Source organism: Narcine bancroftii, chromosome 10 (genome assembly GCF_036971445.1).
Source record: "Narcine bancroftii isolate sNarBan1 chromosome 10, sNarBan1.hap1, whole genome shotgun sequence".
Classification (NCBI taxonomy): Eukaryota; Metazoa; Chordata; class Chondrichthyes; order Torpediniformes; family Narcinidae; genus Narcine; species Narcine bancroftii.
Window position 1 is genome coordinate 100,464,406 of NC_091478.1, and position 23,959 is coordinate 100,488,364.

Consider the following 23,959-nt stretch of genomic DNA (forward strand, 5'->3'; position numbering starts at 1 on the left):
TGCGGTCTTCTTCAAAGGAGGTTGCTGCCCGCCAAACTGTGAGGCGCCAAGATGCACGGTTTGAGGCGTTAACAGCCCACTGGCGGTGGTCAATGTGGCAGGCACCAAGAGATTTCTTTAGGCAGTCCTTGTACCTTTTCTTTGGTGCACCTCTGTCACGGTGGCCAGTGGAGAGCTCGCCATATAACACGATCTTGGGAAGGCGATGGTCCTCCATTCTGGAGACGTGACCCATCCAGCGCAGCTGGATCTTCAGCAGCGTGGACTCGATGCTGTCGACCTCTGCCATCTCGAGTACTTCGACGTTAGGGGTGTAAGCGCTCCAATGGATGTTGAGGATGGAGCGGAGACAACGCTGGTGGAAGCGTTCTAGGAGCCGTAGGTGGTGCCGGTAGAGGACCCATGATTCGGAGCCGAACAGGAGTGTGGGTATGACAACGGCTCTGTATACGCTTATCTTTGTGAGGTTTTTCAGTTGGTTGTTTTTCCAGACTCTTTTGTGTAGTCTTCCAAAGGCGCTATTTGCCTTGGCGAGTCTGTTGTCTATCTCATTGTCGATCCTTGCATCTGATGAAATGGTGCAGCCGAGATAGGTAAACTGGTTGACCGTTTTGAGTTTTGTGTGCCCGATGGAGATGTGGGGGGGCTGGTAGTCATGGTGGGGAGCTGGCTGATGGAGGACCTCAGTTTTCTTCAGGCTGACTTCCAGGCCAAACATTTTGGCAGTTTCCGCAAAGCATGACGTCAAGCGCTGAAGAGCTGGCTCTGAATGGGCAACTAAAGCGGCATCATCTGCAAAGAGTAGTTCACGGACAAGTTTCTCTTGTGTCTTGGTGTGAGCTTGCAGGCGCCTCAGATTGAAGAGACTGCCATCCGTGCGGTACCGGATATAAACAGCGTCTTCATTGTTGGGGTCTTTCATGGCTTGGTTCAGCATCATGCTGAAGAAGATTGAAAAGAGGGTTGCATGGTAACAGACCCCTTTGGCCCATGAGTCCAAGCCAACCAATTACACCCCATTGATCTACAAGCCTGGTATGTTTTTGAATGGTGGGAGGAAACCAGAGTACCCAAAGGAAATCCACGCAGACACGGGGAGAAGGCTTGACGTAAGTTGTCACCCAGATGTATTTGGGCAGCATGGGTTTGTAAGCCGGAAGGGCCTGAAACCATGATGTAGGTCTAAGTTTTTTTTTTAAAGTTCTTTTCCATATATCAGGCAGGCGGGATTTGTGTGGGTGGGACATTCTGGTCAGCATGGAGAAATTGGGCTGCAGGGCCTTTTTTCCATTCTGAATGACTCTGACTCTCATTAGCTTGGTGTTCAGCACCCTTGGTAATCTTCCATCCATCAACAACCCTGTGGACTGAAGGGCCTGTACTATGCTATAGATTTCTATGTTCTGTGCTTTAACCCATACATCAGAGATGTAGGTTTCCTCCAGACTCTCTGGTATCCTCCCATATTCCAGAGACATTTTAGCTAATTGTTGATGTCAACTCCATTTGCCCTCCGCCCAACCCCCCCTCCCCACGCAGCTCCATCTGTTCACCTGTCCTTTGTCTGCCTATCACCTGCTAGCCCCTGTATGAAGTTTCCTCATTCTCCTTTTTATATTGGCCATCTTCCCTCTCCCTTCTTCGCTCTGCCTTCTGCTGCAGGGTCTTGATGCCAAACGTTGGTAATAGCTCCCCGCCTCTGCCTCTCCCTGCTCTTCCCCACGAATAATGCTCGACCCGCTGAGTTTCTCCAGCAGTTTTTTGATCAGCCGACTGCTGCCAGGCATGTAACTAAGTTAGGTGATATTACTGTGAGGAGTGGAGGAGGGGCTAGGTGGATATTTGATGCCTTCTGAGGAATGAAGGTGAAATAGGTGGAGGGTGAGAGATGCAGGGTCAGGATTTCAGTATTCCACAATTGGATAAACTCAAATCTGAAACCTATTTACATTATGTTTTGCATGTTATTTGTGAGGCCCATTAAAAAGCCCTCCGCCACCTTTTAATGCTCTCATTTTCTAATCCGATGAGCTCAATGCACGATCACCACCGATTCCATGACAACAGTTTCCATGACACCCAGGCATCTCCGCCTCTGTGGGACATGGCCATTGTTCGTCTTTCTTGCACTAACCCATTGACTGTTCCAGTGGGTATCAGCTCTGGCTTCTCTGTATGCATTACAATTTTAGAGGCATTACACGGAAATCACAGCACAATTTGGCTCCAATTTCCCCCTTCTAATTAAAATGAGTATTTTGCCAAAGTTTTCATTGCAGATTGATAGATGAAGATTGTCCATCGTCTTGTCCCTTTACATTATAAACCACCTCTTCAATCAGCCTATAAGCGACATCCCTCAAGCTTCATAGCTCACTCTAGTCCCTGGTATCTCCCTCAGTTTTCTATCCAGGTGTCCCTGGTATCTCCCTCAGTTTGCTATCCAGGTGTCCCTGGTATCTCCCTCAGTTTGCTATCCAGGTGTCCCTGGTATCTCCATCAGTTGCTATCCAGGTCTCCCTGGTATCTCCCTCAGTTTGCTATCCAGGTGTCCCTGGTATCTCCCTCAGTTGCTATCCAGATGTCCCTGGTATTTCCCTCAGTTTGCTATCCAGGTGTCCCTGGTATCTCCCTCAGTTTGCTATATAGGTGTCCCTGGTATCTCCCTCAGTTTGCTATCCAGGTCTCCCTGGTATCTCCCTCAGTTTGCTATCCAGGTGTCCCTGGTATCTCCCTCAGTTGGCTATCCAGGTGTCCCTGGTATCTCCCTCAGTTGGCTATCCAGATGTCCCTGGTATCTCCCTCAGTTTGCTATCCAGGTGTCCCTTGTATCTCCCTCAGTTTGCTATCCAGATGTCCCTGGTATCTCCCTCAGTTTACTATCCAGGTATCCCTGATATCTCCCTCAGTTTGCTATCCAGGTGTCCCTGGTATCTCCCTCAGTTTGCTATCCAGGTGTCCCTGGTATCTCTCTCAGTTGGCTATCCAGATGTCCCTGGTATCTCCCTCAGTTTGCTATCCAGGTGTCCCTTGTATCTCCCTCAGTTTGCTATCCAGATGTCCCTGGTATCTCCCTCAGTTTACTATCCAGGTATCCCTGATATCTCCCTCAGTTTGCTATCCAGGTGTCCCTGGTATCTCCCTCAGTTTGCTATCCAGGTCTCCCTGGTATCTCCTTCAGTTTGCTATCCAGATGAGCTCCAGTCCTACAACCCTCTGTTTCATTTTGAAAATTTTATTTAATTTCACATATGCATTTAAAAAAAACCTTGTAAATAAATTTCTATTCGAAAGTAATACAAAATTAATACATAGTGATTTTTTTTTAATTTCCCCCTCCCCCAACAACCCAATAGAAGGCAAAAATATAAAGAAAAAGAGGAAATAAATCATCTTTATAGTAATTATAAAACTTACTAAAACTATCAAATAAAATCTAACGTAGCTTAATTTTCTTGATTTTAGAAGTTGGAAGATTCAGGTTGGGCAATGATAACTTAATCCCTACAATTTGTAAAAATAGTTCCCAAATTTTTTCAAAAATTCCAAATTTATTACGTAAATTATATGTCATTTTTTTTCAAGTGATCTACAACTACCTATTTCAGTACGGCCATCTATCCATTCCCAAATACAAATCTGATTTCCAAGTTACTGCCACGCATTTTCTAGCTACCACTTGGGTTAACAAAATTCTTCCTACCCCCTCGGACAAAGCCAAATAGAATGTATAAAAGAGCTTATATCTTCATTACATCTAAAACATAAATCTGATAATGTCGAATTAAATTTCTTTAACTTCTTAGGTGTTAAATATAATTGATATAAAAAATTATATTGTACTAGCCTATATCTAACATTAATAATTTTAGTCATATGAGGTTCATCACCTTGAAAGGGTAAAATGTGAGTCCACTCAAGTCCAAGTAGTTGTAGAGTCCGTCAATTATTTTGCTGTGTGAGTTTCTCCTCAAGAAACTACCCACCCCATCAATGCAAGATTTAACAGTTGCAAATATCCTCTTGACTGACAATTTGGTTCGTCAATCTCTTTGGGTGCAAACCAAAAAGGTTTCAAAATAAGGTAGTTAAGGTGGTTAAAAAGTCATCTTTGCACTTGCTGGAACTGAGAAAGTCAAGGGTGACTTGTTTCCAGGATTTGGTGATGAAGAACAGAACAAAGTTTACGGTGTAAAACATGAAAGTCTGCAGACACCAATGGTTGAAGTAAAACCACAACTCTGGAGAAACTCAGCAGGCCAGGCAGTGTACTTTATATAGCAAAGATAAAGATACATAACCAACGCTTCAAGCCCGAATGAAACACGTGGAACACATGCCGCCCAATTACAACCAGTTAGCCAATCAAACCATGTACGTTTTGGAGGGCAGGAATAAAAAGAAGCATCTGGCGAAAATCCATGAAGATCGCAGAGAGAACATACAAACTCTTTACAGGTGGTGCGGGATTTGAACCCTAGTTGCTAGTGTTGTAATGGTGTTGGGCTATGCCAACTATGACAACCACCACAATCCTGATGAACTTCCTGTGCATTTTTTTTGGTGACATCCTCACATTTTAATACCATTTCTTTACACTTTACTTCATGTGGAATTATTTCCTCTACCAAAATCCTTCATCAATTTAAAGGATTGGGAACAAAAATAAACTAGATCAGTGGTTCTCAACCTTTTTCTTTCCACTCACATAAGTATTTCCTATGCCATAGGTAAGGGATTGCTTAAGGTGGTATGTGGGTTGAAATAAAAAGTTTGAAAACCACTGTTATAATCATCCCTAATTGACTCTTTATGTGAACGGTTTCATAACTCCAAAGGAAATAGGCCGATGACAATTTTTCTCAAGCAAAATATTTCAGTAACAATTGGGTCTAGAGCAGTGATTCTCAACCTTCCCTTCCCACTCACACCCCACCTTAAGCAATTCCTTACTAATCACAGAGCACTTATGGCATAAGGATTACTTAAAGTGGTATGTGAGTGGAAAGAAAAAGGTTGAGATGCTGGGAAGTGTGAAATAAAAATTCATCCTCCAACTTCCTCTCTGACCCAAGTGGTAAGAAAAGATTCCAGTCACACAGATTCCATCCAAGGGAAACCTCCCCAGCCTCTACACACTGTTGAAAGCATCGCAGATCAGATGGGGGAGTGTGGAATGAGCTTCCAGCTGAAGAGGTAGATGCGGGTTTGATTTTAATATTTAAGGAAAAGTTGGATTGGTATATTGATGAGAGATGTATGGAGGGTTCCCAAGATCGTGTTATATGGCGAGCTCTCCACTGGCCACCGTGACAGAGGTGCACCAAAGAAAAGGTACAAGGACTGCCTAAAGAAATCTCTTGGTGCCTGCCACATTGACCACCGCCAGTGGGCTGATAACGCCTCAAACCGTGCATCTTGGCGCCTCACAGTTTGGCGGGCAGCAACCTCCTTTGAAGAAGACCGCAGAGCCCACCTCACTGACAAAAGGCAAAGGAGGAAAACCCAACACCCAACCCCAACCAACCAATTTTCCCCTGCAACCGCTGCAACCGTGTCTGCCTGTCCCGCATCGGACTTGTCAGCCACAAACGAGCCTGCAGCTGACGTGGACTTTTTACCCCCTCCATAAATCTTCGTCCGCGAAGCCAAGCCAAAGATGGAGGGTTATGGGCCATGTGTGGGTCATTGGGACTAGGTGGGAGAATATGTTCAGCATGGACTAGAAGGGCCAAACTAGCCTGTTCCTGTGCTGTATTTGTTATATGGTTCAAAGATATTAGGAGAATGGAGACATAGAGGAGACAGCAGATGCGAGAATATGGTGCTTCAGTGGGAGAAGAAGACATTTTGGGCTGGAACCTTTCATCAAGACTGAAGCCCCTACTTCCTGGAGAGCTGACTGAGGGCAAACAGAAAAGAGAGTCAAACATTTCTCTGTTGGCATCTCTGATGAGTTTCAGCTTTGAGGCACACTACTGGGAACAAGAGTCATTGAATCATCCTGCTTATTGTTCCCAAGTGGAGCTTGTTGGATGAGGAAGCATGGAGGAAGGATATAGGAAAGGATAACCTAAAAAATGAAGAAGCACAGATGCTACAGCATCCCTTCACCCACCACCTATGTGAAAGGAATGTTGGAGGCTCTGCCCACCCCACCTCCCCCCCCCCCCCACGGGGGATGACAGTACATTTAAGTATAAGCCTTATTTTATTTTCACCCGCCCCCCCAACATAAATGATTTTTACGTAATCAGTAAGAGAGAAGTACAGAAGAAACCAAAACTTGACTGCTTCACGGGGAAGGGGCCATAAACATTGAGTAGAGCCCTGGGTTGGAGGGGTGGGGTGGGGGAGGATGGCCAAAAAAAAGTTGCGAATAGCTGGTTTAATCAGCCACCTTCATAGGCATCACAGTGTAAAAGATTGAATGTCACGGTCTTACATAGGAACAAGTGATGAATAATGTTTATGGTTTTTAGACTGTAATTTCGGGAAAAAAATTAACATAAGCACTGCCCATGCGCTCGTTCACACTGGCCTGCAAAGACCTGAGTGCAGCAATCCCGGGGGTTGGACGTGCAGTAGAGTGGATGACCATCAATTAATTTTTCCAGTACGATTTACACTGCAGGGAGTAGTAGGGGTCCTGCAGGATAAATCACGGTGCAGAAATTGACTCAAAATTTCCGCCTGTTCCTTTTTAGGCTGCCCGCTTAATGGCAAATTTTGTTGATTGTGCCGTTACATGCCTGCAGTCTAAAAAAACATTATTAACAGGAAGGCAGAGAGGTTGCAGGGACCTTAATATTGTTTTTTGAATCCATTTTCCACTGACAAATGAAATACCTAGCTCTAATCATCTGTGCTCATTTGATCTGTACTTAGAAAATGGCTTCCCATGATCTTGCCTGTCAGATCCTTAAAAACTTCAATGAGCTCATCTCTTCATTCAGAGGAACAGAAAACTTTTATTCATAGCCTCTGATTCAATGCAACAGCATTCCAAGTGGAGGCATCAAGATATCAGGAATAATTAGCTCGTATATCACTGTGCAGAATAGAAGGAAAGGGCAAAGGTGGGACCATCTCTGCCACGAACAGACTTTTGGCAAGATCATTTGTAAAGGAGAACTCAAGTCACAATGAAAGTTTGGAAATACTTATCAGGAAAGAGAGATGGGAAGCCTGAGACCAAGCAAATCCAAGGGGAGAGGAGAGACTGTGTTCCACTGTGGCCTTTCTTCTCAGATTTAGAAGAATGCGACAGTCCCACTGAGGGACTTACATTTTGGAGAGAGTTTGACGGGGCAGGTGATCTCCTTTGAACAACAGGCTGCATTGGTTGCCGTGATTTGTCTTCAACATCTAGGTCTGGCCCAGGGCAACACAGTTAGTGTAGTGGTTCATGCCATGCTCACACAGCGCCAGTGTCCCGGGTTCGAATCGGGCACTGCCGGTAAGGAGTTTGTAGGTTCTCGCCTGTTTGCGTGGGTTTCCTTCGAATGTTCCAATTTCTTCCCAGGTTCCAGAGATGTACAGGGTTAGTAGGTTAATTGGTCACGTGGGTGTACTTAGGTGGCACAGGCTTGTGAACCAGAAGAGTCTGAAACTATGCTGTCTGTCTAAATTTAAAGTTAAAATGTATATTATTTAATTGGAGGAGCCCATTGCAATTTTGGGACGGGTTGTTGTGTTTCCAATCGGTCTCACAAGCTTTTTATTTGATTTCCTCATGGGTGAAAAGAAAATAAGAATGAAGAACAGGAGCCTGTTATGTCACTCAGGAAACTTAAGGCTGATCAGTCAGTCATGTATGCCTGTGCTGATCTTCAAACATCTTCCCAGACTGATCCCATTTTATTCTTCTTCCCAAATTCCCATCCGCTCCTCCCAGGTACTACCACTCACCCACCCGCAAAGTACCTGAGATGAACTCTAGAAAATTCCAAGATGAGGTTATTTCAGTTAGTGAAAGTGTAATCACTAATTAGACTTCTTTATTTCAAATGAAGTCAATGTTGAGCATTCACCCAGACAACTTGAAGCTAAATGCATCTCCTCTCAAAATAGAACAGTCACAACAGTCCCAACCCTTTCATTACTTCTCCCAGTAATCATACGTCTCGTGTTGCACTCAGATAAAATGTTCGGCAAATTTTATTTAGGTTGGCAAAAATAAATGATGGAGCAAATTTAATTATGTGTGCAGTAGGAAACTTTGTTTACCAGAAGCATCTGATGTGTAGTGTAATGACTCCAGTTGAATGGTGAGGCAGCAAGGGATATCTCCCTCATTCCATTATCGCTTGAGGTGGTCCTCATTGGACCAGATCTTCCTTGGCCTAACCTGCTGCTGTGTTGGCCTTGTCCACCTGCCCTGATGATACAAAGGTAGGTGGTGGAGGAGATCATGTTGAAGGAACAGAGAGGCTGCGGAAGGACTGAGACAGATTAGGAAGAGTTGGGCAAGAGAAGGGACAAATGAAACACAATGTCAGAACGTGGACGGTCATGCACTTTGGCAGAAAAAAATAAATGGGCAGACTATTTTTTAAATGGGCAGAAAATTGAAAATGCCCAGATGCAAAGGGACCTGTGAGTCCTCATGCAGGATTGCCTGAAGGTAAACTTGCAGGTTGAGTTAGTGGTGAAGAAGGCAAATGCAACATTGGCATTCATTTCAAGAGGAATAAAATATAAGAGCAGGGATGTGATGTGATGTTGAGGCTTTTTAAAGCACTGGAGTATTGTGAGCAGTTTAGGCTCCTTGTTTAAGATGGGGTGTGCTGATGTAGGAGAAGAGGTTCACAAGGATAATTCTGGGATTGAAAGTGTTACCCTATGAGGAGTGTGTGACAGCTCTTGGCCTGCACTTGCTGAAATTTAGGAGAATGAGTGGAGATCTTATTGAAATATTGAAAGGCGTGGGTACAGGAGATGTAGAAGGGTTATTTCCCACGATGGGAGAGTCGAGGACAAGATGGCACAACTTCAGGATCGAAGAGCTTCTGGTTAAAACAGAGAAATTTCTTCATTCAGAGGGTGGAAAATCCGTGAAATTTGTTCCCACAGGAAGTTGTGGAGGCCAGATCTCTGGGTATATTTAAGGCAGAAATTGATAGGTTCTTGATTATCCAGAGCATCAAAGGGTATGGGTAGAAGGCCGGGCAGTGGGGCTGAGTGGGGAAATGGATCGGCTCATGATTAAATGGTGGTGCAGACTTGATGGGCTGAATGGCCTATTTCTGGTCCTGTACCTTATGGTCTTTATGGCAGATTTCAGATTTATTGTCAGAGTACATACATGACATCACATGCAAGCCTGAGATTCTTTATCCTGTGGGCCAGGCAGAATAACCACTTGTTGGTTGTGCAAGAAGACTGTACTCAGCGTGTATACGTGTAAACGAATAAAGAACTGTAAACAGATGATGAATGTAAATTATGCCATACAGAGAATTGTTTTAAAAAAAGTCAACAAAGTGCACAAATAAGGGTCCTGAAATGAGTTTGTGGTTGAGGAGTCTGATGGTGGAGGGGGAGCAGCTGTTCCTGAACTTGGTGGTGTGAGTCTTGTGGCACCTGCACCTCTTTCCTGATAGCAGCATTGAGAACAGAGCATGTGCTGGGTGGTGTGGATCCTTGATAATAGCTGCTGCTCTCTGACAGCAGTGCTCCCTGTAGATGTTTTCGATGGTAGGGAGGGTTTTGCCTGTGAGTCCTGGATTGTGTCCACTACCTTTTGGAGGGCTTTATCCTCAGGGATATTGGTGTTGCCATACCATGATGCAGCCGGTCAGTGCACTTTCCACCACACCTCTGTAGAAATTTGCCAGGATTTCCAACGTCATACCAAACCTCGACAAACTCCTGAGGAAGTAGAGGTGCTGACGTGCTTTCTTCACAATGCCATTAATGTGTTGGGTCCAGAAAATATCCTCCGAGATAGTGACTCCCAGGAATTTAACTTTGCTCACCCTCTCCACCTCTGATCTCCCAATGATCACTGGATTGAACACCTCTAGGTTTCCCTTCCTGAAGTCAACAATCAGCTCTTTATTTTTGGTAACATCGAGTGAAAAGTTGTTGTCGGTGCCCCATTCAGGCCTCTTCAATCTCCCTCCTCTGAGCTGACTCATCACCTGTAGTCGGGATTTAGGACAATGAAGGGTATCTCTTGGAAACATTTTGTATGTTGAAAAATATGGACGGAAAAGATGCAGAAAGGTTAAATTTAAAAATGTTAAATTTAGACATACAGTGCAGTTACAGGCCATTCCAGCTCATGAATCTGTGCTGCCCATTCTACACCCAATTAACCTACACACCCGGTATGTTTCAAATGATGGGAGGAAACTGGAGGACTTGGGGAAAACCCACGTAGACAAAGCGGGAATGTACAAAACTCTTTAGAGACAGTGCAGGATTTGAATCCCAGTCGCGATTGCTGGCGCTGTAAAGGCATTGCGCTAACTTCTACGCCATCCGAGTTGCCCATGGCGTTTCCCATGGTGGGAGAGTCTGGGACCAGAGGGCACAAATTCAGGATTGAAGAGCATCCACTTCGAACAGAGATGCAGAGGAATTTCTTTAGCCAAGGGTGGTGAATCTATGGAATTTGCTCCTATGGGATGTTGTGAAGGGCAAGTCATTGGGTGTATTTAAGGCAGATTGATAGATTCTTGATGAGCTAGGGCATCAAAGGTTATGGGGAGATGCCAGGCAATGGGGTTGAGTGGTAAAAGGTATCAGTTCATGATTAAATGTCAGGACAGGCTCGATGGGCTGAATAGCCTATTTCTGTTCCTATGTCTTATAGAAATGAATTAGGTCCCTGTTACCACACCAGGCATCTGGATGTGATTTCTTTGTTATTTTATGTTTGGAACAGTAAGGCTGGGCCTTGCTTTAGGAATCTGTCTTGAATACATCTCTGGATGAAGGTTGAGCTGCAGAGTTATGGTGGAATCTTGGCAGGTAAGTTCAACCCATCGCAGTTTTTTCACGCATGGGTGGTGGGAGCTTGCATGTTTAGCAAATCACTGCCCATTCCGGTCTTTGAACCTGTGCAGTTACACGGGCGGAGGTCCTCCCGCTACCTACAAGGGAGGAAGGGCTAAGATTTCATCTCAGTGAGGATGAAGAAACAACACATGATGCAATGACGGCTTGTAAGTGGTAATGTCCTTGTTCAAGTCACATTGGTCACGTTCCAAGGTTTTGATCAACAAAATAATTAAGGTTTGCCAGATACCTTAGCATAGAAATCCATAGGCACTCTCAAACTATAATTTGCCCACTGTGGAAGAATGCTCCAAAATGGAATGTCAGATTATGCTTGTCAAAGATAAAATCTATCTTGTATTCATTTGTTACGTCCTTTGAAGGCTCCTATTTAAGCCCAAGCCATCATTGGACTGTTTTTCCAAAACCGAAGTGTAAATAGAAAGATCCAATTAATAGTGGCATAATATTCATTTTTGTAGCTGTGGGGTAAATGTTGGCCAGGATAATAAATTATTTTCTTACTACACAGTGCGAGGCCATTTGGCTCATTGAGTCCATGTTAAACATACAGCATGGTTACAGGTACTTCTGGCCGACAAGCCAAAGCTCCCCAAATTAACCTTCAGAGCACCTGAAGAAAATCCACGCAGACACAGGAGAGAATGTGCAAACTCCTTACAGACAGCACCGCGTTTGAACCATGGTCGCCTCCTCCTGAAATTGCATTGTGCTATCTGCTACGCTGTTAGCTCTCAATTCTATTCCCCGATAACTGAACCTCCCCCCACATTCATATCACCTATACTCTGACTCTCCCAGTGCCCTACACACTGGCACAATTGACAGTGGCTAATAACCTCCCAGCCCACACGTTTATAGGATGTGAGAGGAACCCAGAGGAAGCTCTGGCATTCACAGAAAGAATGTGAGAATGCATTCAGACAGGAGATTAGGGCTGGACCTGGGTTCCTGATGTTGTAAATTCCTGGGTTGAAGCTGCTACATACGTGAAAATACTTTTGTCAAATAATGACCCCAGAGAAGGGAACTTTTGGCCTGTCGGTTCTGCAACTTGACAAGGTAAAAGACAGCAGTATCTATTGGGACTCAATTAAGGCTGAGTCAGGCTCCATAGAAATGCATTGAAAACAGAAAATGATGAAAAATCTATGCAGGACAGGAGGCATATGTGGAAAGAGAAACAGTCAATTTTTTTGCGGGGTTGGTCAGAGCCCTCTGTCAGAACACTTGCTGTTTTTTTAAATTGATTTTCATGTGTGGTATGATTGCAATCCTTGGATGGAGTAGGGGTGACTTCACACCATATTTTGAGGCTCTCAACGAGATGAACAAGTCTGGGAAGCCAATTGCGTTAACTAAATGTTAAGGTCCCTTTTGTCATCGCATTGTGGCATCTCAAGGCCATATCTCAGAAATAAGGAGTGCAGTTAACACTGATTTAATGAACTGGCTGTTCTCTTTTATATAGTCAAGCAGACCCTGGCTATCATGTGACCGACGGGGCATGACCCATGTCTCTTCAGGCTCTGATTGGTTGTCCATACGACTCGCCGTCAGCGATTGGCTGGATCGGTCTGTTTTGCTGCAGCCTTCGTCAACGGGTGTGGTTTGTGCCGCCCTGGGCTCCGATTGGCCCTTTCATGATCCGTTGCTGGCGATTGGCTGGGACAGCCCATTTTGCTGCGGCCTATTGGAACAGGCCGCTAATGCCTCGTGCAGCCCGCTCAATTGCCGTGTTCAAATGGCATTCCCCTCTGTTGTCGCCGCGGGTCACTACAATATAATATTACACTAAAAATGAAATTTACATGATATAGTCATTTAACTTTCGCCTGCCCTAATGCAGACAAAGAATCACTATTAGGGTTACCTGGTGCCACGCAGAGTGTGAGAAAGGGAAACAAATGACAGTCCCTTCAGAGTCACCGAGTGCCCATGGATTGACCTCTAGTGTTTCTCCATTCCCTGCCGCTGCATAGACTCCTGTTGAATTCATCGGTAACCCAAGCTCCAGATCCACTCCTCCTATACCATCAGGATGCCTCCATCGCCCTTCAAGTGTCCCACTTGCCCTCAGCACCCTCTCACATCCCGTCTCCGATACCTGGATCCCATGAGCCAGTCTCCAGCAGCCTGCAGCCCATTCAGGGGCTGAATTTGTTACTTGATTAACAGGATGATATCTATAATTTTTTTAAATCACAGATACTGGAAATCTGAAATAAAAGGAGGACATTTTTGAAAGGTGAAGCGGGTCAGGCAGAATCCGTGACAAAGAGAAACAATTAGTATTTTGGGTAAATAACACTTTGTTACCTTTGAAATTCAACCTAGGTGCATTTGTAAATGCTCTAAACATCATTCCCACTGCCAAGTCCTCAGCTACATAAGCCATCATTCAAAGCTGGCTTTCAGTACAGTGCCAAGAACACATTAATCTGCTGAATGTTTTTTTTTAACCAGTGATTCTTTTATCTATGCCTGAAGCAAGTCATGACATTTGGGTTTCAGTTGCCTGCGTTCTCTATAAAGGAATGTGGATTTATGAGGCTTGCTGTTATTTACAGATTAGTAAAATGGCAAAGCAGCTTCCTGTGAATGCAATATTAATTTAGTATGCAGCTGAGCTAATATTCTCGAATAATAAAACAGTTTGGGTGAGGGTTAATATTGGAGGGGTGAGGAGAGAAAGTGTAGATAAGGGGGTCTGGACATTTGCCAGTACCAAGGCTTTGAGATAAAGAGGAAGGGAAGACAAGCTGTGTTGCAGAATATGGGTTTGGGATAGTTTAATTTTAATTTTGGCATACAGCACGGTAACAGGTGGTTCTGACCCATGAGGCTGTGCCCCCGAATACCCCAATTAACCTGCAACCCCCGTATGTTTTTGGATGGTGCGAGAGATCCAGAGCATCAGGAGTGTGATGTTTCTTTTACTGTAATAAAGAAATTTGAGTACTTTTAAAACAACTATACCTTATTAGCTAAAGTAACAAGACCATGTGGAGGCATGCATCCTGAATCTAATGTCAGCTGCCACAAACTAGTCCCCAACTCCCTTTAGTGGTCAGGAGGTTCACTAGCACTTTATAATTACATCCCCTTTCTTTGAGATGTTTAATCTAACAACATGACACACTAATACAGGATTCATTTCAATTTAAAGTTGAACACAAACATGAACACAAATATCGGCAGCACAAACTTTTTAAGTGTGCTGTTCATTTTATTTTAGAGATTCAGTGTGTCAGGTGCTTTGATAACACGTGTGGATCTTCTTAACACAGGTACAATGACTTCTGTCGGTTCTGCTAGTCCACTACTCCCTAGCAATGGTGGTGTTTCCTCTGTTTCTGGGCAGGCTGGATCCTCTGCGTTTTTCTGTTCCTGCAGTGTCTCTTGCGTTTTCAACAGGCTCTTTCAATTCCTCCTCAGTATTTGACCATCCTCTGTTCTGACAGTGTAGGATCTTGGATTTACTTCCTCATGAACACTGGCCTTCTTGTCCTGTGTTGGAATCTCTGAATCTCATTGTCATGTTGTGCCACTGGCCTTAAGCTTCTTGCTGACATTGACAGGATGGTTTCAAGCTGTGAGAGCTGTTGAAACAACATGCAAAGCAGACAAAGGAACCCATGATCATAAATGACTTACCAGCAGAACCATGGAAGAAAGTTGGCACTGATCTGTTCCAGATGGATGGAAAGAATTACTTGCTGGTTAGTCATTTATGATCATGGATTCCTTTGTCTGCTTTGTGAGATGTTTCAAACAGGGAGAACCAAGTCAACTTACCACACATTTATCTTATGTTGAGATAATTGAATACAGTTTACAATCCCATAACTAACGAATTCATTAAAGGTTATCCCAGCTTAATTTATTGGTATCCTGCCAGTCACCCTGCTCTCTAATTACACCGTGTCACTTAAATGTGAAATAGCTCATGATCAGCAAACACATCTGTCAATATCAAAGATTTCTAATAATAATTTCCAAGAGATGGGACTCTGCTGTGTTCAGCTAATACTATATAAAACATGAAAGTCTGCAGACACCCTGGTTGAAGTTAAAACACAATAATTATAACAGCAGATACCACAGAATTGCTTAAATTGGCGTACCAGGATTGATAAATATTAATGATCTAGATCAGCATTATTTTTGGCTATGGCCCCACTAGGACTCTGCACAAAGTTTATTGGCCCCCTTCCCTATGAAACAGTCAAGTTTTGGTTTCTTCTGTACTTCGTTCCACCAACTACACAAAAAAAACCCCCCAGAAAATATTTATGTTACTTGAGGTGCATAGAAAACGAGGGTTTTACTTAAATGTGCTGTGCGCCAAGAGGGGCCCTCGGACCTCCTTTGAGAATAGGTGACCTAGACTAAAGTATAGGGACATGACATTTGTGACTGAAACAAAGGTTGGGTATAAAGTAAAAATAAAGAAGATCAATAAAATAGTTGAAACGAATGTCAGCAACACGGCTGTTGACCCAGACCTTCAGTCTATCAACCTATAAAACCTATTTGTAATGATAGAGAGCTCGTGATAATCCTGACCTCTAGAGGGAGTCGGAGGTGAGTTGTTGCAGCTAGAAATAGATTCAAAATGGGTGCCTCCATGAGGTCATGAGTGCTTTAGCTAATCAAGTATAGTTATTATAAATTAATCCAAGGTTCTTTATTACAATTTTAAAAATCACATGGTATCAGGAGTGGAAGAAACAACAGGCATGTGCAGAGTGAAAATCAGTTGATAGCAGCAGAAAAAAAAATCACTTGGTATCAGGAGTGGAAGAAACAACAGGCATGTGCAGAGTGAAAATCAGTCGATAGCAGCAGAAAAAAAATCACTTGGTATCAGGAGTGGAAGAAACAACAGGCGTGTGCAGAGTGAAAATCAGTTGATAGCAGCAGAAAACATGGAGAGTATTAAATGTCCTGATGCTGTAAATTGGACTGGAAATATCAACCACGAGTGGAGATTGAAACAACGATTTATGCTGTACCTGCAAGCCAATGGACTCGATAACAAACCTGATGCACAGAAGATCGCATTGCTACTTAATGCGGTATGACCTCAAGCACTGGAGGTTTTCAACCTATTTGTTTTTGCAGAGGCAGCTAACCAGGACAAGTTCGACAAGCTTATCAAAATGTTTGATGAACACCGTTCACCAAAGAAAAATTAAATGTTTGAGAGGTACATGTTTTGCTTGTGCACACAGCTGCAGGGAGAGAGCTTTGATACTTTTTTAACGGACTTGAAATTAAAAACAAGAACATTCAATTTCGGACCGCTGCAAGATTCAATGATCTGTGATCAAATTGTGTTTGTGATTACTGATAAATTGAGAGAGAGGTTGCTGTGAGAGTCAGAGCTAAGCCTAGCTGGATCTGTGAAGATATGCCACGCCTGTGAATTAGCTCTGTAGAAGGCAAAAAGGTTTGGTGATAGTGCAAAAGCCAGTGAAAATGAAGGCGTAGTTATAGCCACAGTGTCTGGATGCACACATAAACTAAGAATAAGATATAGGAAACAAAATAAAAGTGGAGAGACATTCATTTGTAAAGGATATGGCACTCAACATGCACCAAAACATTGCCCAGCCTATGGAAAAGTCTATAATAAGTGCAAAGGGCAGAATCACTATGCAAAGCAATGATTTCTGAAGGGAACCGAAACGGAAGTGAAAGCGTGCACATTATACACACTAGAGAAGAAACTTCTCTCAGTGATGCACTCTTTCTTGGCATGATCGTGCAGAAAGGCTATAAGGCAACAGACACTGAACGGAAAAGCATGAATAGAGCTGAGCAGGATAAATGGACTGTATCATTGCATACCAATGGAACAAATATTCCTTTCAAGCTGGACACAGCAACAAAGGTTAGTTTGATCAGTGAGCATGACATCAAGGCAATGAAGATAAAGCCATACATCCATGCAAATCTTGTACAGCTAAAAGCATACAATGGACCGAGCATACAATGGACAAAAGATTCATGTAAACTCAAGGTGAAAGTTAAAGAGCACAACCTCAAGTTCAGATAGTCCCAGATAGACATGAATCACTGCTTGGTGACAAACCATGTGAAAACCTAAGTCTAGTGTAGAGGGTGTACACACCAGGGAAACTTATTATATTAGCTGATGCATTATCCGGGGCAAGGACGCAGAGTGAAGCACACAATGAGAGTTCAACAGAGACAAATGTGAATCTCCATGTGAACCTGATCACTGAATCTCTTCCCGTATCTGACATGAAATCCAAGCAGATCGCAGCTAAGCAGAAAAAGACACAGTTCTACAGAAGGGCATCAAGAATCTGAATGAAGGATGGCCTCAAGGTGAATATCAGCTGTACTACAACATCAGAACTGAGCTGAGTATTGTCAATGGGCTTCTACTCAGACAGAGCAGAATTATCATTCCTCAATCACTGCAATAAGAGATGCTGGAAAGGGTGCACAAGGGGCACCTTGGAATGGAAAAAGGCAAGAGAAGGGCCAGAACTGCTGTTTATTGGCCAGGGATAAACACTGACATTGACAGGATGGTTCCACATGGATAGAAATAATTACTTGCTGGTTATTGATTATCTATCGAACAATCCAGATATTGTGCTGCTACTTGTGTGATCAAATATATGAAATAGATCTTTGCAAGATGTGGAATTCCTCAAATTGTTTACAGTGACAATGAAACATGCTATAACTGTAGAGAATTCTAAATTCTTTTGACATGTGACTTCAAGACCTCTGCATCCACAGTCAAACAGTAAAGCAGAGAAAGGAGTTCACATAATGTTGCTCAAGCAAACACAAGACAGTGGCTCAAATCCCTATCTAGCTCTATTGAGTTATAGAGCTTCACCACTTGAACATGGCACGTCACATGCTGAGCTTTGGGATGTAGACTACGCACCACACTTCCCTACTATGGAGACCCCAACAAGAACAGAGCTGTTGTAGTTGTCGAGCAGAAACAAAAGCACCTACAATGGAGAAAAAAAGCCAACTATGACAAGTCAGCAAGAAGCTTAGGGCCACTGGCACCACATGATACAGTAAGACTCAGAGCTTTCAACACAGTGGGCTGAAGGGCCTGTGTTGTGCTGTGTTCTTCTATGATTCACCTGCTGCATGCAGCATATCCAGTCTTTGGAACAGCATACATCAGGATGGTCTATCGACAGTTAACACCATCATCTCCTCAAAACTGATCATCAAACTCCAAGACCTGGGAGTTAACTCCCCTCCAAACCACAATCAGTGAAGATTGGTAAGAACATCTCCTCCACAATCTCCATCAGTACCAGAGCACCATAGGGTATCCCGTCGCATTCCTCTATATGCGCCTCCAAATTGCCTATATTGACGCCCATTCAGCATCGTGATGCTTTCAGCCGGCCCGGTGGCAGATCAATGGCTGTCATCGCTACCCATTATCCACACACAGCTGAAAACGCTGTGCCAGTGTCAGCGCAGGGGAACTGAGAAGGGAGCTGTTCTCCTGGCCCTGGTACAGTGGAGAGGGGTGGGTAGGTGGTTTGTGGGGGGGGGGGGGGGGGTGGGGAACAGAGTAAGACGGCAGTGCAATTCAGGCGGGTGAGGGGGGGAGAGAGACGGCAGCGCAACTCGGGCGGGCTTAAAGGGATGGAAATCAAAATAATTCTGAAATGCGGAAGATTCTGAACAGCGGCAGGTGTCCGGTCCTGGCGATCCTGGATAAAAGCAAAACATATTAGCATTTCTAAAATGATAGTGCGGTGGCTATTTAATACGCACGTGATTTTCTTTTATATAGTTGTAAGGAGAAAAATATAATCAGAGTTTTAGGATTAATTAGGCAGCTCAACCAAAGAGCTGGATTGCATTCTGTTTTTTCAATCGTAGGATGTGGTTGTGCATTTATTGTCCATCAATAACTGAAGGGACAAATATGAATTAGCCCTCGGAGTCTGCTGCCAGGTATAGGCCAAACTATATCAAAGAGGAGGATATTTTTTTGATCTAGATAACTTGATGAAGGGATCAGGCTTGAAACATTGGTTATATCTTTACTTCCCTCCAATATTGCATGATCTGCTGAGTTCCCCCCACCCTTTTGTGTTTTTATGAAAGTTCCCAGTTTCACGGTCCTCATTACAGACTCAAATCTTTAATTCCAGATTTATTTACTAACTTGAATTTTAAATGTGCATTCATCTTCTTACAAACCCCTCCAGATCAATGGTCCACTGATATCTATCCTATGGCAATGAGTCTGCTTAGAGTTGTACGTTAATATGGGTGAAATTTGGTGACTCAGGTTTAAATGGCTGGAATAAAAAATTAACTTCCTTTATTATTTTATCATGCAATTGTAAAGTACAACTGGACAAATAGGCATTCTTCATTCCTCGGGGTAAAAACACACAAACCCATATGTAGACAAAGAAGCATATTTACAGGGGATTTACATTACATGCAGGACATATATATGGTTCTGATACTTCTGTATCCTTTATACAGTGGGGGTAGCGGGAAGATGCTGTGTAGGGGTCCTGAACAATTTTGTGAGCCCTCTTCAGACACAATCCCAATAGATCATGTCAATGGAGGGGGAGGATACCCCAGTAATCCTCTTTCATTTTTACGGTCCTGTGGATTGGCCTCTGATCCAATTAAACTCTCGTTCTCTGCTGTCTCTTTCAAGCAAAATTAGCAATTACAACGATGTTAAATAGCCAACACTGTCCTTCAGAAGTTAGGACGAGTAGTCTGTGGGATTCTGCCAGTTTTTGAAGAGCTCTTCACAAAGTCTGCCTGTACCGGGTTCCTTTGACAAAGAAGCACACATATTATTGCTTGCTTGCTGTTGTTACAGCTGAGTTTTGGCAAGAAGAAAAAGGAAATTCTTCTCCTGTTCTCAATATTGAATGAAAAATAAATTTCAATGATTTGGACAGAAAGATTTAGATTTATAATGGGTTTATAAAGAACTGTGTGATCGTTGATAAGGATCAGAATTCAGCACCAGAAGTTTTTTTCTTCCCCTGCTCCTGTTTCTTTGGCTTGGCTTCGCGGACGAAGATTTATGGAGGGGGTAAATGTCCACGTCAGCTGCAGGCTCGTTTGTGACTGACAAGTCCGATGCGGGACAGGCAGGCACGATGCGGGACAGGCAGCAGTTGCAAGGGAAAATTGGTTGGTTGGGGTTGGGTGTTGGGTTTTTCCTCCTTTGTCTTTTGTCAGTGAGGTGGGCTCTGCGGTCTTCTTCAAAGGAGGTTGCTGCCCGCCAAACTGTGAGGCGCCAAGATGCACGGTTTGAGGCGATATCAGCCCACTGGCGGTGGTCAATGTGGCAGGCACCAAGATATTTCTTTAGGCAGTAACATCCAGGTTTAAACGGGACGTCTCATGGGGCACTAGAGGCTTGACTGACATTTTCCCCAGACTCGGTATCAGCTGCTAAACGTTTCCTGGAACCCTTAAAACCTGTGAAGTTTTCTAAAAACAGAGGAAACAGAAATAGGATGCCATTTGGCCCTCTGAACCTGGTCTACCATTCAATAAGATCATGGCTGGCATTTTACTTCAGCACTGTTTTCCTGTGTTATCATTTAACGTCTAAAATTCCAAAAAGGAAATCCAAGATCATGTTTATTTTTTGCAAAATGTAATCAACCTTCTTCCTCACAAATAATGAAGATGCTTTTGGTCTGTTGAGCACTTTGGGGAAACTAGAGTTAAAAATTGAGGCACAAGTTGGGCTCCTTTCGCCGAACCTAAAGCCAAAGCACCTCCTGAAAGTCTGTCGAGCCAGTGAGGTACCTTTGAAACTGCAGTCACTGCTCATATAAAAAGCTTGGCAGATAACTTGGCAAATCTACTTCCAACAAAAGTATAATACAGTGTAATGACCAGATGTTAAATTAAAGTTTATTATCATCTGGCTATACGTAAATAACCAGACAAAACAGCATTTCTCTGGACCACAGTGCACACACAATACACACTACATATACACAAATATATAATTTTAAATAAATATAAAATTGTAAATAAATAAATATATATAAATATTTTAAAATTACTTAATCAATTAAAGAATTCTGTTCATTAATCTCACAGCCTGTGGGGAGGAGCTATTTCCCAACCTGTCAGTCCCAATGTTGATGTTCCTGTTCCTCCTGCCTGAGAGTCATGGGTCAAAGATACTGTGTGATGGATGGAAAGGGTCCTCAATCTAAGCAATGCTCCCACTGAATGTCGTTGATAGAGGAAGGCAAGACCCCAGTGATCTTCTTGACTGTTTTGATGATCTTCTGTATTGACTTCCAGTCCAATGCTTTTCAGCTACCGACCCACACAATAATACAGCCAGACAGGACCCTCTCAGCTGCACTACTGCAAAATGATGTCAAGGTGGGAGCCGGTATGCGTGTCCTGCTCAGCCTCCTCATGCACCATCTTGACTAATGATACGGTGTTGTGGACAGCGAGGAAGATTATCAAAGCTTACAGGGTGATATAGGCCAGTTAGAAAAATGGGCTGAATGATGGCAGATGGAGTTTAATGCTGATAAATGTGAGATGCTACATTTTGGTAGGATTAATCAAAACAGGACATACACGTTAAATGGTAGACAGTTGAGGAGTGCAGTGGAACAAAGGGATTTAGAAGTCATGGTGCATAATTCTCTGAAGGTGGAATCATGTGTGGATAGGGTGGTGAAGAAGGCATTTAGTATGTTGGCTTTCATAAATCAGAGTATAGAGCACAGGAGTTGGGATGTTATGTTGAAATTGTATAAGGCATTGGTGAGGCCAAATTTGGAATATTGTGTGCAGTTTTGGTCACAGGAAGGATATAAACAGTATAGAGAGAATCCAGAGGAGGTGTACGAGAATGTTGCCAGGGTTTCAGGGTTTGAGTTACAGGGTGGGACTTTATTCTCTGGAGTGTAGAAGGTTGAGGGGTGATTTGATAGAGGTATTCAAAATTATTAAGAGGATGGATAGAGTCAATGAGGATAGGCTTTCCACTGAGAGTGCGGAGATTCAAACAAGAGGGCATGGATTGAGAGTAAAAGGGGAAAGGTTTAAGGGAAACATAAGGGGGATTTTCTTCACACAGAGTGTGGTGGGGATATTGAATGAATTTCTGGCAGTGGTGGTAGAAGCAAGATCGATGTTGATATTCAAAGATAAGTATATGGACGGGAGAGGTGTGGAGGGTTATGGGTCAAATGTGGGTCAGTGTGACTAGGTGGGAGATGATGTTTGGCACGGACTAGTAGGGCCAAACTGGCCTGTTTCTGTACTGTAAATGGTTGTATGGTTATTCACAATAAATTATTTACAAAAATGGAAACTGTTCAAAGTCTCTTTGCACCCTTAGTGTCATGTCCATACATTCCCTTCATTGTTCATTGTTACATATGCTCACTATTTACACCATTGCCACCACTCTGGCCCGTTGTCATTACCCCCCCCCCCCCCCGTTGTTCGAGGGACTTCCCCTCGGGTCTCAGCTCTACAATGTCTGGTGACGGAGGGTCTCCACGCTGTGGTCCTTAAAAATATGCAGTGCTTCCCGAATTGGTCAGATTGACTGAAGGATAAGTATCATCCAGGACACTTCTCTTCGAAGTAACAACTTGGATGACGTACATCCACCTGAAGGTGAGTCTTGGTTTACCATCTCCCTCTCTTGATGGCATCTCTGCAGTACAGACTGAAATCAAATGCTCCCTATGAATGCAAGTTCTTACAAGCTGTTAGGAACTAGTTCATTTCAATAGCGGATATGAAAAGCAAGTGCACCCATTAAGTGGAAAATCAGTTACCATGTCAGCACAAATATTGATGGAATGAATCAATTCCATTATATTAATGAAAATGACTTTTTTAGGTAATTAAGTATGAACAGCAAAAACCATCTCCTGGAGGAACTCAGCGGGTCAGTACCAGTGGAAGAAAATGAATTGTTCATGTTTTGGTTCAGAATCTCCATTCGAATCTTATAACTGACCCAAAACATTGACTACTCTTCTCCTGCTGGATATGGTTCGACCTTCTGAGTGTTCCAGCAGCAGATGGTTTGTTGCTTCAGATTCAACAACTCCCCAGTAGTTAAGGATCAGTTACCTGGAGGTGAGCAGGATTCGTCTCCTGCTGCTCTGCGGTACCGTAATGAATGGGTCATTTGAAGTTGGTAATGTTGGATTCTCTTGCTAACTCACCAATCTCACCACCGTACACAGGTGAAGGAAGCGATGCAGAGAATCCATGACCGAGGAAACATTGGAAAACTTATCCTGGATGTTGAGAAGACTCCAACTCCGCTGGTGAGTGATACTGGACTCAGAACACGTTGAGTTAAAAGGACAACATTGTGATAGGCAGTTGGAAAATCGGTAACCATGTCGCCACTTAACTGTGGATGGAGTTGATCAATTCTATTATATTGAGAAAAATGACTCCCATATTCAAAGCTTATTAGATCATAAAAATATCCAAATTTGTGTGGAATGTAATTCTCCCAAACTCTTTCACCATTTTCAAGGAAGAATTGAGATGGGCGATTGTGTTTGCTTGAGATTTTTGCATCTGTATCCTGAGGAAGTGACCTGAGGGAAGTATATTAGAGGCATTAGACAGGGTACATAGTCCCCAATTTTGGGGTATTGAAAACAAGAGGACATTGTTTTAAGGTGAAAGGAAGGATTTTTAAAGGGGATCTGAGAGGTACTTTGTTTTTCCACATGGAGTGGTTGAGATCTGGAGGTGGTGCAGTCAGATGATATTGATTTAGAGTCATTTAGACAGGCAAGGCAGGGAAGGACAAAGTCTTATTGCAGGCAAATGGGATCAGTGTAGATGGGCAAAAGGGTCAGATGGGGTGAAGGGATTGTTTCTGTACTGTAAACTC

The 23,959-nt window shown here is 43.3% G+C and overlaps 1 protein-coding gene across 1 annotated transcript in view; it reads left to right on the forward strand.

Annotated features, from left to right (window-relative positions):
• The window catches only part of vat1l (vesicle amine transport 1-like), a 78,249-nt gene that overhangs the window by 48,946 nt on the left and 5,344 nt on the right, over positions 1 to 23,959 (forward strand). The window contains exon 10 of the mRNA XM_069899450.1: positions 23,292 to 23,375. Coding sequence (XP_069755551.1) covers positions 23,292 to 23,375 — 84 coding nt within the window. The remainder of the gene's footprint in view (positions 1 to 23,291; positions 23,376 to 23,959) is intronic.